This window comes from Alligator mississippiensis, chromosome 8 (genome assembly GCF_030867095.1).
Source record: "Alligator mississippiensis isolate rAllMis1 chromosome 8, rAllMis1, whole genome shotgun sequence".
NCBI classification, from domain to species: Eukaryota; Metazoa; Chordata; order Crocodylia; family Alligatoridae; genus Alligator; species Alligator mississippiensis.
The window spans coordinates 20,467,194-20,481,407 of NC_081831.1; the positions used below are offsets into that span (position 1 = coordinate 20,467,194).

General features: G+C 42.0%; 1 protein-coding gene across 3 annotated transcripts in view; it reads left to right on the forward strand.

Moving 5' to 3' along the window:
- STX8 (syntaxin 8) overlaps positions 1-14,214 on the forward strand; it is a 177,818-nt gene that overhangs the window by 12,210 nt on the left and 151,394 nt on the right. For all 3 annotated transcript variants that reach the window (XR_009463854.1, XR_009463855.1, XM_006271807.4), the window contains exon 4: positions 1,136-1,246. Coding sequence is in view for 1 of the 3 variants with exons in the window: in XM_006271807.4 (XP_006271869.3) it covers positions 1,136-1,246 (111 nt within the window). In the remaining 2 variants the exon portion in view is untranslated. The remainder of the gene's footprint in view (positions 1-1,135; positions 1,247-14,214) is intronic.

Below are 14,214 nucleotides of genomic sequence, written 5' to 3' on the forward strand. Positions count from 1 at the left end.
ATGCTGCACTGAGTGTGTAAAATTTTCTTTTCAAATGACTCCCATGGAGCAGATAAATGCCACTGCTATGTAAGAAAGCAAATATAAGTTGTTATGGCTATGCACATGCTTACATTGCAGCTAACCTTTTTTTTAAGGAAAAGGGCTAATAGTTGTTTACAAGGGCTACCTCTAAGTTTATTTAAAAAAAAACCCAAACAACCTCTAAAAATGGCAGTACTCCAGCAATCTTGTCATTCAGACTCACTGAATTAATTGATTTTTTTTTTTAAAGCACCAAGCCCTGTTTCAGCTGCTATTGAAGAGTTCTTGCAATGTACATGGAAATACATTATTAAATACATAATTTAAATACATTTTTTTGACTGTCTGAACTCTGCAGAAGACTTCTCACTAGATCTATATTATCAGCTTTACCTTTAGTAAAATAAGAAATGTGCTAAGTGCCAGGCTTAATCCAACATATAAAGTCAGTTTTGTGGCCATTGTTTATATTGTAATTTTGATTAAAAATAAAAATGTGCTATTTGTTGTATAATGAGTGGAGCAGAAACTTTATCCTTATCTTGTTGAGTTTAGTATATCCAACTTACTATTGCATGCTGAGATTATAGAAGTAATAATGTTTATGTGCATTTTAAGTACAGCTCTTTAAATGAGACTCTCTTAAATGAGAGAGCCTGAAAAGAATGTCATATGCATGTTTTGAGTGATTTTATTTTGTGCAAAAAACTCTGAAACCATCCCTCCCCAAGAAATTTATGCTTTCTAGATCACATTCTCAAGATGTAGCCTTTCTTTAAGGAACCATAAGTAACAAATATGCATATGACAAGTGATGATGAGCGGAGATACTCCTCTGCTATGTAGGTGTGAAAAAGGTATGCCAGGCGTCTTAAGAGTCCTGAGATCCGACTATCAAGTATGAAAAAGAGTTGCAACTTTTCTTCGCATGAAGAAGAGTCTAGCTTTTTTAGGCTGTTTTACTCTATTGTTCTTTGAAGATTCTCATTTTCTGACTCCTTTTAATATTACTGTAACATCTGACTTCTGTGCATGATGCTATTAATACTGAAAATAAAAACTTTAAGTCCTGTTTTATTTCTGTGTTTGGACCTTAACCATATGGCTCCAGAACTCAGCTGGAGGGGGATAGAAGGCAAAGCTTACTGGATGACCTCCTCACACGACAAAGACAACTTCAAGCGTCCTATAAGAACGATGGTACAGAAACAGATGTGATAAGGTAGGATACTGCCACCTTCAAGGAGCAGTCTGGGGATGTGTTTTGAATATGAAGACAGTACTTTGAATTCTTCTCTTGATTTTTGTTTTCATCCATGTATATAGCAAAGTGCAGCTTGATTCACTGAGGCGTGACAGTTTGTGCCTTTACTATTTTGCGTCATTTTAACATACACATCCTCTGGGAGGGTGAGGGAATGAAAGATTACTTAGTTTCAAGGTGGAAAATGAGTATTGTCTGATAGGGCTTTTACACTTCTATTTTTGTGATCTACTAGAATTTGACTAGATCTCTTACATGAGCCATATATATTGTTTCTAGTCCATAGGTTTTGATTTATCTGAAATAAAAATATGAAGTCTAATTACACATTTTGTTTAACTCCAAGGTACTTCTTTGTTGTGTACTACCTTCTGTCTCTAGCAAAAAGTGAGTGGATTTTAATTTTCATCTAGGATAGATCAGTATCTATCAAGGTTGATGTAGTAGGGTAAATCATCCCTGGGGATAGGTAGGTATGATTGTGAATATGTGCAGTATTAATATATAATACTTGACTGGAGTAGCCTTTAGAGTAAAGTCAATAGCTATAACATGTAACCTCTCACCTGTTCTTCTAATTGTACCTCTTTGCTGGTGTATTAACTCTGACATGGTTTTTCTTTTGTCATTCAGACTTACTGAAGAAATAGGTTCTCACTTGAATTATTTTCAGAGTACTGCATGTGCAGCCCTTTAACTGGCAGTTACTCTGCCTGGCTGTAATAGCTAGCCTGAAAATTGGTCTCTCCTGCAGTTCTTTCCTTTACAGACTCCTTCCGTCAACTAAGAAAGTTACATCTGGAATCTCTAATAGTTCTTCCTGTTCTTGAAAATAACACCTCACTCATGGGCTTTAACTGATTTGGAAAAAAAAAACTAGAACTTTTCCTTCTACTATGAAATTTAGGATTGTCACCCAGGTTTACATGAGAGATTCGTAGCAGTCCATAAATTGAGGAGTAGCTGAGTTGCACAGAACCCACGTGTGCTTGAATTATGAAACAGCTCGTGGGTAGAAACTAAATTTAGAGATGGTTATAATAAAAAGTCTTAAAATCCTAAATGTTTACAAACCTTGTACTCTCAACTCGGAGCAGAATGCAATATTGGAGATGCTGTTTTTAGTAACTTGCCACCGGTCTTTTCAGTTTCACCCATTTCCCACAATATACCAATATGAGCCTTTGTCTTCAAAATGCTGCTCTTTGCTACTTGACTGATTTGTGGTGTGATGGAACCACCACATTTTTGGTAGCTTGAAACTACCCATAATCCCATGTTGCTTGTTGCTAAGAAACTCATACAAAATGCTTTAATTTGAAGAGCTTTTCTATCTGCCTTGAAAGACTATTCGTTTAAAAAAAATACTACATGAGGAAACTATCGTTCCCCACTCCTTTCTTAAGACTGAGGGGGTAAACCACACTGTTGCTGCTTTATGCTATAAGTTAGCCTGAACTGTTTTAACATTTCAATGAAACGTCTCCAAGAATTGCATCAGTCTATTTGTACGTGCCCTGACGTTGAAGCATCTTGTTCCCTGTGGTGCTTTGTTGGCTATTGTCATTGTGAGAGAAGACATACATATTTTGAAGCCCTCTGTGCTTATGAAGAAAGGAGTGATTCCTTTTGGTGAAGAGCTTTAAAGAGGTTTTTTTTAATTTTCTTTTTCCCCCCTGGAATGAGTATTTGCTTTCAAAAGTATGCAGAAATCATTTTATGTAGGGAGCCAAAGAAAGGTGTCAGCTTAAGAAAATTGCATTTTCAAATGAGTGTTGCTAGCTACTGTTAAACATAACATCTGTACTTAATAATTAATATTAGTAGTTAGTAAGTTGGAATTGATGGTTTCTCTCCTGTTCAAGTAGCAGTACTATAAGGTCACACTCTGGTGTGCTGTTTTGAAAGGCAGTTCACAAGGGTGGATTCAGAGGGGGTGCAGCAGCATGGTTGCATCCTCCCTCCCTCCCCTTCTGCCCCCCTTTGTACATCACATGCTTTGTGTACTCTTAGAGCTCAACAGCATATCAGCTGAGCTTCTGCTGGGGGTCTTCTCAGAGTCCTGGCCTTCAAGCAGCTGTGGAGCACAAGGGGTGAGCACTGCTTCTGTTCACTCTTTCTTTTCTTCCTCTTCACCCCCAGATTCAGCAGCAGAGCAACGGAGGGCAGGAGTGGCTGGCAGCATGTTCAGCCCATTGTTCCCCACGCAGGCTGGCTGTAGAGTCCAGGGGCTGCACACTGCTGTCACTTGTCCCCTCTCTTCCTTTCTCCTGCTGCTGAATTTGGGAGAATGCGGAGGAGACAGACCCTCTGCTGACCAGCTGGTGAGCTCATAGAGCTCTTGATACATGCAGAACTCCCAGCAGGAACTGTGCTGACATGCTGGTAATCTCAGAGAGTTCACTGGTATCCAGGAACATAGAGAGCACTTGCAATCACACCCCCTTTGGCAGTGTGGCGCATGTACAGTAAACTCACTTTACTGCACACTGCTGAAGGGGGTGTGGCTGCACCCCTGTCACTGCAATCATGGATCCACCAATGGGAGTGTGTTCATATTTTGTCTTAAGCCCTTTAAAGAGGCTGTTCAGCAGTAATGCAGAAACAAATTGGCTGCTGTTCCTGATCTTGGGGTGAGGAGGATACCTGTCCTTTCCCATATTCCTCTCTGGGAGTCTGACGTGTCTGGGGACTCCCCATTCACTTGATAGACTTCTGCATGGGGTTAGTAATAGGAACCTAGTGGTAGTGAAGGGTCACCCTGCGTTGTCTGTTGAGGTATATACCTGAATCCGTTAGAACCCTGAATTTAAGATGCCCCCCCTCCCCAATGAATAGATTGTGTGCATGGAAAACTTCATAAATTTGTTATTATTTTCCATGTATAGAGTCTGCTTATTGGAAGGTCATATTAAATTCTTCTGGGGGGAGCAGACAGTAGGGGGCCAAGTCATGCGGGGCCATCAGGAGGCGAGAATCAGGTGATTGGGGGGTGGGGGGGTCAAACACTTGCCTCCAGGCCACCTATCCTTCCCCTCTGCACTTAGTCCACTTGTGCCTGCCTGCTTGCTGCCTCTGCCCCTTGCCCTGCCCCTTCTCTATCCTTGCTTCATCCTAGAGCACAAAGCACAGCTCCAGCTTGATCCCATGGCAGCTGAGTTGTGGTAGCTTCAGCTGGTGGGGGAGGAGATTGGGGTGGAAGGGGGGACCCAGCGTGGGGGTTGGCAGAGGCATTGCAGGGCCAGGCAGCAGCTGCCTGCTCTCCCACCATCTCATACTCAATTCCAAGAAGAGGGGCTTTCCCTCCCATGTTAAATGGCGGGGGGAAGGGGACAACTCCTAATCTTAGAATCAAGTAAATATGGTATTCCAGAATATGATGTACATGTTGAATCTTTCGCTGCTGTAACCTGCTCAACTTGGTGATCCATTCCCATTCTCTTCCAATATGGTGTTTGAAACAGTTAAAACAAATGTTTCCACTTGTAAAGTGTTACCTTTGGATAAGTGTATCTTGTCATTGTTAGGTTCATTTTAGATAGCAAAACTATGGATTTGTGTTTAATTATTTTATGGATTAGTGATTCTCCAGAGTGCAACATACATCTATTTGATGTCTTAGAACAACTAGGTTTTTCATTTATTGCTGAATTAACTTAAATGTATGAAATCATCACAAGTGTAAATATTTCCATGAGGGATCACTCTCTGAAAAGACTCCTGTATATTTATTTATTAGTACGTAAACCAATATGAGTGGCTGATATGCCTTCTTGGAGAGGAAGCAAAAGCTCCACTAATTTAGGACAGTTCAAAGTCTGCTTGTTTTGCTACTGCCCCTCCCCACCATTTATAGGGAAAGAGGATATCAGTATTCATTATTGTTAAAGTGGTGACTTTCATGCAGTAGGTTTCTTTAGAAGTGTAGGGACTGAAAGGTACAGCATAAAAACACACATGAAGTTTGATTAAGTTCTAGCAGTGACACTTCTCTGGTTCTATACCAGCTTTCTTTATCTAATCCATCCCTGATGTGACAGCCTGAATTTTTTTTTTTTTTTTTTTTAAGAGCAGTCATTCCCTTCATTAACCTTCTTGCACCAGTGATCACATATTTAATGTCCCCATGGCATATAATTGTGAAGGGTTTACCAAAATTAATCTCCGTTTATATTTGGTCACCATTCAGTGATTTTTACATCCTTTGCAAATTGCTGTAATGCTATTCACTTTGTTTAGTACAGTGGCCTTAATACTTTTAATTTTTATTCTAAGTGACAACTTGGGCCAAAATGCAGAAAGGGGTATTACATTATTTTGTATAGAATTACTTTACTTTCCGGCATTGTCAGCCTTAATTAAGATGCAACTAGAATTTGCTAGAGGAAAGATTGTGCTGTTTATGTGGCTCTTTGAGGGGGGTCATATTTATTACAGTTAGAATGTATTTTCTTTCAAATTAAACTCTTAATGAAAGTAAAATGTTTCTCCCATCACTTCTCTTTGTAGACATTAATGCAAGTTCTTACATGCACTAAAATATTAATATTAAACCACGAAGTGCTGTTGTACTAAGGAAGAATGGAAAAATTGAATGATTCCAAAATCTCAAAGTTGGGAGCGTCATAGTGTTTGCAAGGACCAGGTGAATGGAATATCCTCATCCTTTCTTATTGGCTGCTCAGTGAACTACAGCAAACTGCACCTCGGTAGTTGATGTCTTGCATATACCTAAGAGAGCAATAATGAAATGGAATGAATTGTGTATTTGATTTTACATGCATTACTTTGGTGTCTGTTGCTGTAGTGTGCGAATGCTGGGCAAAATATAGGAAAGGTTGTTTGATTATTGTGGGACACCAAGGTGTTGCCACTGATAACTGCCCTAGCAACCTTTTCAAAAGCTCCAGCTTCCATTTTAAAAATGCCTCTGCACCTTAGAGTCACTGAAAATTAATGAAATTCAGGCTTAAGCTTTTAAATACCTGAGGGGTTTTTTTGTTTAAAGTAAAATGGAGATGCCTAAATCATATAGGTGCCTCTGAAGACTTTACCTGTGCTCTGGCCAGAAACATCCTTTCTTACAGCAACAGCATTTGAATATTAATTTTATCTGACCAGAGACTTGTCTTATGGCCTGTCAATTACCAAAAATATTTTCTGATGATACTGCAAAAGGAAGTGAATTTATCAGCCTGGGACCTATAGCTGAGAGCATTTGATTCAGTCTCTCAAACAGGGTTGAAGGGAAGAATACTGTACTCCAGATTATTGCATCTATGCAGGGCCTTGAGACAGACCACTTGACTGTAATTTTTAAATTTTTACATCTTCCATTCATTCACAGAACTACATATACCATCTGTCTCCTGTAGCACCTTTCATCTTGAAAGATGCTAAAATACTTAATCTGCACAATATACTGGACTCACCGCACTCATACTAAAAACAGCTCTCTAGCAGTCCACAAAGATTCCATACAACTGCGTATACCAAAATGAAGAATCCTGGCTTCCGTTGAAATTATAGGGGGTCTAATAATGCAGAGTAGATACTTTTCATTCCATCCAGGAAGAGCACACACCAACTGCTGAAGCTTCCTTAGCCTGACGAAGGGTTTTTGAACCCGAAAGCTTGCTTAATAACTATTCTCCAACCGTTTGGGTTGGTCTAATAAAAGATATCAAATTCACCCAAGGAACCTTGTCTGAGTAGATACCCAGGCTACTTTCTGGTACTTTCAGGAGGAGGAAGACATCAAAGCAAAATGCATTTGGGTGAAGCTGAAAGGTGAAAGATGCTGCACCGATATAATGGTGGGGATTTATTATAGGTCACCAAATCAGGAAGGGGAGGTGGATGAGGCACTCTTCAAGGAAGCTTTTGGATGACTGTTGAGGAAGTTTGTAGATGACAGAAAACTGGGAAGGATTGTGAACATATTGGAAGATGGAAGCACAAGTCATAAAGATCTCAGCAAATTGGTAAGCTGGGCTAGAGCTAGAACTAACAGGATGAAGTTCAGTGCAGACAAATGCAAAATATTACACCTTGAGAAGAATAATAAAAAAAAATACAAATACAAAATGGGTATCACTTGGCTGGATGACAGCACTGTGGAAAGGGATTTGGGAGTCTAGGTAGATCACAGACCTGATACAAGTCTGTAGTGTGGTGCAGCCATGCATAATGCGAATGCAGTTTGGGGATGCATCAATAGGTGGGATAGTGCCTCTCTACTTAGCACTGGTTAGGCCTCACTTGAAGTACTTTGTGCAGTTCTGGGGTCCACATTTTAAAAAGGACGTGGAGAAGTTAGAAAGGGTCCAGAGGTTGGCAATAAAGCTGATCAAGGGTTTGGAAAACAAGTCATATGAGGAGAGGCAAAGGTGTTTAAGAGGGAACATGATGGCGGTCTTTAGATATTTGAATGGCTGCCATAAAGAAGAGGGAAAGCACCTTTTCTCTTTTGCTGCAGAGGATGTGGTCCAATGGCTTGGAGTTCCAGCAAAGTAGGTTTGGATTGGATATCCAGGAAAACTTCTACACTGTTAGAACAGTGAGACAGTGGAGTAGACTGCCTGGGGAAGTTGTGGACTCCATTACTGGAGGTAATCAAGAAGAGGTTGGACAGCCAGTGGTTGGGGATGATCTTGATGAAGCCATGCTTATGTTCTACTATGGGCGTTTCCCACGCTTCTAGGGTTTGCTGGTTGTTCCCCCTTCTACTCCTCCCCCCTCCTCCCTTTCCTGCTACATGTCAGGGTATTTTTAAGCGTCTCTTGGAGGCATTGAGTGTTGGCTTGAACCAAGGCTGAGGACTTTGACTGGTGTGTGCCAGTGCTCCTGCTGGGACCAAAGCCAGATGTTCCTGGCAAAGGGTTCTTGCCTCTCCTCTCAGAGTGAAACCAAGCTCCATATTGGGGTGAGGAAGGAATTTTACGCCATGGTCAGATTGGTATGGACAGGGTGGGGGTTGTTTGGGGGGGGGGGGGGGGGCACGGTGCTTTCCTTCCTCTGGCTCTCTACCCAGGATCTCTTGAGCATATATTGACAAACTTTTATAGAAGCAGGACATTGGCTTCTGTGGTTCCTGTGCTTTATCTGTGGCAGATCAATGTCTATGTTGTCAGGGTTGATGACAGTGTTATGTAGAGTTTTAGATTATGGTTTTGGATATGGAACATCCTGCCTCAGGAAGGGGGTTGGATTAGATGACCTTGGAGGTCCCTTCCAGACCTACTTCTTTTATGATTTTAATGCCTGGCATTTGTTGACGGTACAGAATGTGTACCTTGTATTCTCACAAAGTGTACTGTAGTCTTTAAATGACCCTAGTGGGTCAGAACCATGATTACTGTATATGAAAAAGTTTTATATTCATATTTTTAAGGACGGGTAAATAGAAAGAGCTGATCTTAGAACAGTGGGGATAACTAGTGAGAAAACTTACTTTTTTGCTCCAAACTTCTCATTAGGCCTTCAAGCTCAGTTTCATTAGTAGCACTCATCAGCCTCTATAGGAGGGCAGTTACCATGGGAACTCTAAAATTTTGCCCTCTCATCACTTTAGGTAGTTTAGATCTCTGAACAGTCAGGTTTGGGACACACTTTTGTGGTTGGGACTGCTGCTGCATTGAGACGAGAAACTTTTTTCACTTATTCATAGATTGTTAGGGACTGGAAGGGACCTTGTAGATCACTGGGTCCAGTCCCCCTGGAAAAGACAGCTGGGGTCAAGTGACCCCTGCAAGGTGACTGTCCAGTCTCCTTTTGAAGATTTCCAGGTTAGATGACTGCACCACCACTGGAGTGAGTTTATTCCACAGCCTGGACACCTTGACTATGAAAGAGTTTTTCCTGGAATTAAGCCTGAAGTCGCCTTCCAGGAGTTTGTATCCAGTGGTCCTGGTCTTACCCAGAGGTGCCCTGGTGGACAGCTGTTCACTGAGTTCTTGATGTACTCCCCTGATGTAGCAGTAAGCTGTTACCAAGTCCCCTCTCAGCCTTCTCTTCTGTAGGCTGAAGAGGCCCAAGTCCCTCAGCCTTTCCTTGTATGGCTTGCCTTGCAAGTCCCTGATCATATAGGTGGCTCTTCTCTGGATCCTCTCAAGTTTTTCCACGTCCTTGTTGAAGTGCATGCCCAGGCTCCAGCTACAGTCTCACCAGTACGGAGTACAATGGGAGTATCATTTCCTTAATTTTACATGAGATGCAGTGGTTAATGCATGCCAGCATGTTGTTTGCCCTGGTGGCCACAGCATCGTACTGCTGGCTCATGTTTATGTGATGATTGATCACTACCCCTAGGTCCCTTTTGGTTGTGGTGCAAGTCAAATTGTCACCACTGAGCCTGTAGGTGTGTTGGGGATTGTTTGCCCCCAGATGGAGCACCTTACACTTCTGAGCATTGAACTTCATCTGGTTCCAGTCCACCCAACTCTCCAGCCTGTCCAGGTCCGCCTGTATCTGCAACCTATCTTCTGACGTGACCATGCTCCCCCATAACTTGGTCTCATCCTCAAACCTGCCCAGTGAGCTTTTCACCCCCACATCCAAATCATTGATAAAGATGTTGAAAAGCACTGGTCTAAGCACGGACCCCTGAGGGACACCACTGGCCACTTCTCACCAGGATGACACGGATCCATTCATAAGAACTCTCTGAGTCCTGCCATGCAGCCAGTTTTCCACCCACTGAACTGTTGAGCAGTTAAGCCCACAATCTTCCAATTTTTCCACAAGGATATTGCAGGATAGTAGATCAAAAGCCCTTTGGAGGTCTAGGTATATAACGTTGACCTTCTCTCCCATGTCCAGGTGGCGAGAGACCTGTTTGTAGAAGGAGATGAGATTGGTAAGACAAGACCTACCCACGATGAAGCCATGCTGGCTGTCATTCAGAATCCTACCCTCAACAAGCATATCGGACATAGATTCTTTGATGAGCTTTTCCAGGATTTTCCTTGGGATGGAGGTGAGGCTGATTGGCCTATAGTTGCCAGGGTCCTCCCTCTTCCCCTTCTTGAAGATGGGCCCTCTTCCAATCCTCAGGGATCTCCCCTGTGTGCCACAATTTCTGAAAGAGTTTTGCCAGGGGTTCTGCAATGTGGCTTCAGCCAGCTCCATCAGCACTCTCGGGTGAAGTCCATCCAGTCCTGCTGACTTACAAATGTCTACCTTTTCTAGTTGGTTTTGCACCAGCTCAGCATCCACAGTGGGAAGGATATCATTTCCACCATGCCCCCTGTGATCCTTGTCTCGCTTGTCTTTCCCTTCAGTCCGGTGAAATACTGAAGCAAAGTGGGCATTCAGGAGTTCAGTTTTTTTCCTGTGTGTCCATTACCAGCTGTCCTGAGGTGTTAAATCGGGGTCCCACACTTCCATTTGTTTTCCTTCTGCTCCCTACACACCTAAAGAAGGACTTCTTATTGTTTGTGACTCCCTTGGCTAACTTAAACTCATTCGCCACCTTAGTTTTCCTAATCATCTCCCTACAAGTGCAGACCACTATTGTGTAGTTCCCCTTGAGGACTGTCCCTAGCTTCCACTGTGTGTATGCCTCTTCTTTTCTTTTTCAAGAAGACCATGATGTCCCTATTGAGCCAGGAGGGCTTGCCAGCCCTTCTGCTGCCTTTCCTCTTCATGGGAATAGTTTTTCTTTTGTGCTTCGAGGATTATGTCCTTGAGGAATGACCACTCTTTGTGCACCCCATTTGCCTTCTGTCCCTGGTCCTATGACCAAGGAGTTTTGAGACCATGTTTCCAGAAATGAAAGGCTAATGTTTCATCTTACTGTGCTGCCCAGTCTGGGAAGTAGTCTTCAAATGAAACAGAAAGAGGAGTTTCTGGTCTCAAGTGCATGAAAGATTAGGTGCTGATCACAGCATCATAATCTGTTTTTCTGGGGAGCAATAATGGATTATGGAGAAACAGAGAAGCTGCCTTTACTTCAGTGGCCTCTGATATGATTGCCCATATTGTAGTTTCCGCTCAAAATCATTTTCCTTTTATTGGAAGAAAGGGAGTAAGAGATCTCCTAATATAGCAGTTGATAGTGGAAATCAGAGCTTCCTGTTTTAACATTGACTGTATTACCAACTCACCCTTTCCAGGATTCTCTGAGACAATTTAGTTGAGATCTTGCGTGGAAGGCACCATGGAAAGGCCAAATATGACACAAAGGGAATGTTGATTTACTATTTAAATTAATCTGGATTAAGAATAATCTGATTGTGATACTCTAGGCTGTTGAACATGGAGTATGTTAGTGCTTAGGGAACACAGGAGACACTAGTATAAGCTATGGTGTGAATTTATAACTCTTGTGTAGATGCACATTGTGTTTCAGAAGAGTCTTTTTTGTTTAATTTGTGTTACTGTGAAAGGGGTTTGCCTGTTTGAGTAGTTATACTACTATAACTATTTCTGTTTACTAATTATACCAGCATATTTTATAAAGCTTTCAATTGTAGAAGGGCCCTCACTAACCAACACTTTGTATTTTCTTTCAGTGAGACTTTTACCTGAATGGCTTCTTCATTTTATAGTAATCTGCAATAGAACCTGCTCAAGACATATGTGCATATTTCAGAACAGTGGTGGGAGCTGTAGAGGGGGGAGGCAGAGCAATAGACACAAAAATTAACCCAGTGTATTTCCCTGTCAGTGCAGGGAAATATTTCCTCATCCAGCAGTGGGATGAGGGGGTTATGGCCGAGTTCTGCAGAGGAAGAGTGTCACAGCTCAGCTGGGCCTGCCTCTCAGTGAATTGGGGCTTGGGAGTTTGGTGGGGGTGGGGAAAGGAGTGACTTAATGGCCACTATTCCCCCACTGTTAAATGTCCTGACCTGTGGGGAGCCTGACAAGCTAAGCGTGATGGCGCTGCAGGTTGAGCACCCCTGGCTAAGCCCTTTTTGCGTCAAGACAAGAGCAATGCCGATGAGCAGCTCTTCTTCCTTTGGAGGAGTGCTGAGGACTTTGACTTAAGGCTTAAAAGGATAACTTTGTGGAGCCACTGAAATGCTACCTGGACTTACAGTACTCTGCCTTGGGAGAATCCTGTGTCTTTGTGAAATCAGCAAATGCTGTTCTAAAAACCAAGAGCTGCCTAAAGTATGAATTAATCACTTAAACAGGCATTCAGGGTATATAGACAAGAGAATATATTGAATTATTCTTGTCCTGATCCTTCTAAGTATCAATCTGTGAATCCAAGCTGTGGTGCCTAAACCCTGGACACTTCAGGGAGAACTACTATATAGTGGTATCTATAAGGGAATGTTCAGTTATTCAGCAGTTGTCATATGACCAAGGTTTTGTTTAAAATTCAGTCTTGCTGATCATTCTTCCAAAGCTGCCAGTCTTAATGTGTGGCCTTGGTCTAGAGTAAGAACTGGTTGACTAATCTAAGTTACTTGGGAAGTTTTATAAGAATTATCAGTGAAACAATGCTTTTGAAAGTTAAGTCCTCACTTGTTAAGCAGTGACATTAGCCCCCTGATTTTAACCCTCCCGCCACCCCCCATCTTTTATATTTGGGTGCACTGCTAAGCCTTATAATTAGTTAAATCTGCTCCTATAATCAAAAGCTATCTACACACTCCACTGCTCTGTGACAATTTCAAAGATTTAAGTGATTAACGTGGCGGAGGCAGTGGGTGGCTAATTGGATAAGCTTTAATCTTCACACCACCAAAGCGAAACATGGTAAGATCAGAGGAAGTAGGAAGTTATGCTTTGTTGTGTGGGAAGGTAGTTACCAAACATGTCAAAAAGATTATTGTAAAAGGCAGATCCATTGTCATGACCAAAACTAGAAGAATAGAGCAGATTATTAAAAAAAGAGACAGTATCACAAATTGTTTTAGACTTGCTTATGTTGGCTTTTCTAAATGGCAAATATATTTTCATTCTTGCTAGCTAACCAGTTTGGCAGCCACTGCAAAGAGTTGTATATTCCTGATTTTATTTCGTTAAATAAGTTTAAAATCTGGCACTGTTTTGCTTTTGTGTGTATTCTCTGAACTATTGTGCTAAGTGGTTTGAAGAAGTCTTTAGAGACACAGAATTTCCATTTTAGTTCTATTTGCAAAAGCTGGTAATAGTCTGAAATTTTGGGGGTTTAAACTCCAAAATGCAATGAAAACTAGTTAATATAGCAAAGTATGTTCTAGACTAACTAGTTAATATAGCAAAGTATTTTCTAGACTCATGTCCCACTGAAACCAAAATTACTTTCATAACTGTATCAGTCAGTAACTTAGGTTTGTTTTGAAACTTAAAGTGAAAAACTAGAGGTCATTGCCTGATCCTGGCAAATCCTTTTTACTTTCAACAAAAAGATAGAGCTTAATATTGAAACTCATTGTGCTAGTGTCGTGTTGGCTTTAATTTGGGCAGTGAATGCAAAATGAAATGCACCATGTCAAATGAATACAAAAGAAATATATGGGGGTGTGCTGGCTTGATTTAGAACAGAACTGTCCAACTGGTGGCGTGCAGGGAGCAGGCCAGTGCAGGGGGCATCCTGGAGCCAAGGAAGTGGGTGCAGGGGCACTCACCTGCCCATGTGTGCAGTGCAGTGCAGTAGCGTGGGCGGGGGTGCCTGCATGCAGGGCAGCAGGGGAAAGGGGGAGCTACCCTCTACACATGCGGTGCCATGGGAGCTTGCTGCTGTAAAGAGACGGCAGGGCCATGGTCCCTGCAGCATGTGGCCTGTGCTGGTGCAGCCCCTGCGATGTGCAGCCTGGCCACTGAGTTGTTGAACTTTCCTGATTTAGAGCCATGTTAAAATATTTTTCAGTCGTGGTGGTTCTAGCTCTTAGCCAGCAGAGGTCTCTGGCTCACTATAAATCCTCACAGAGTGGCTGGACCAGCTTCTTAACTTTGAAATGCGCTTGGGATAAAATGTTAATGAATCTTCT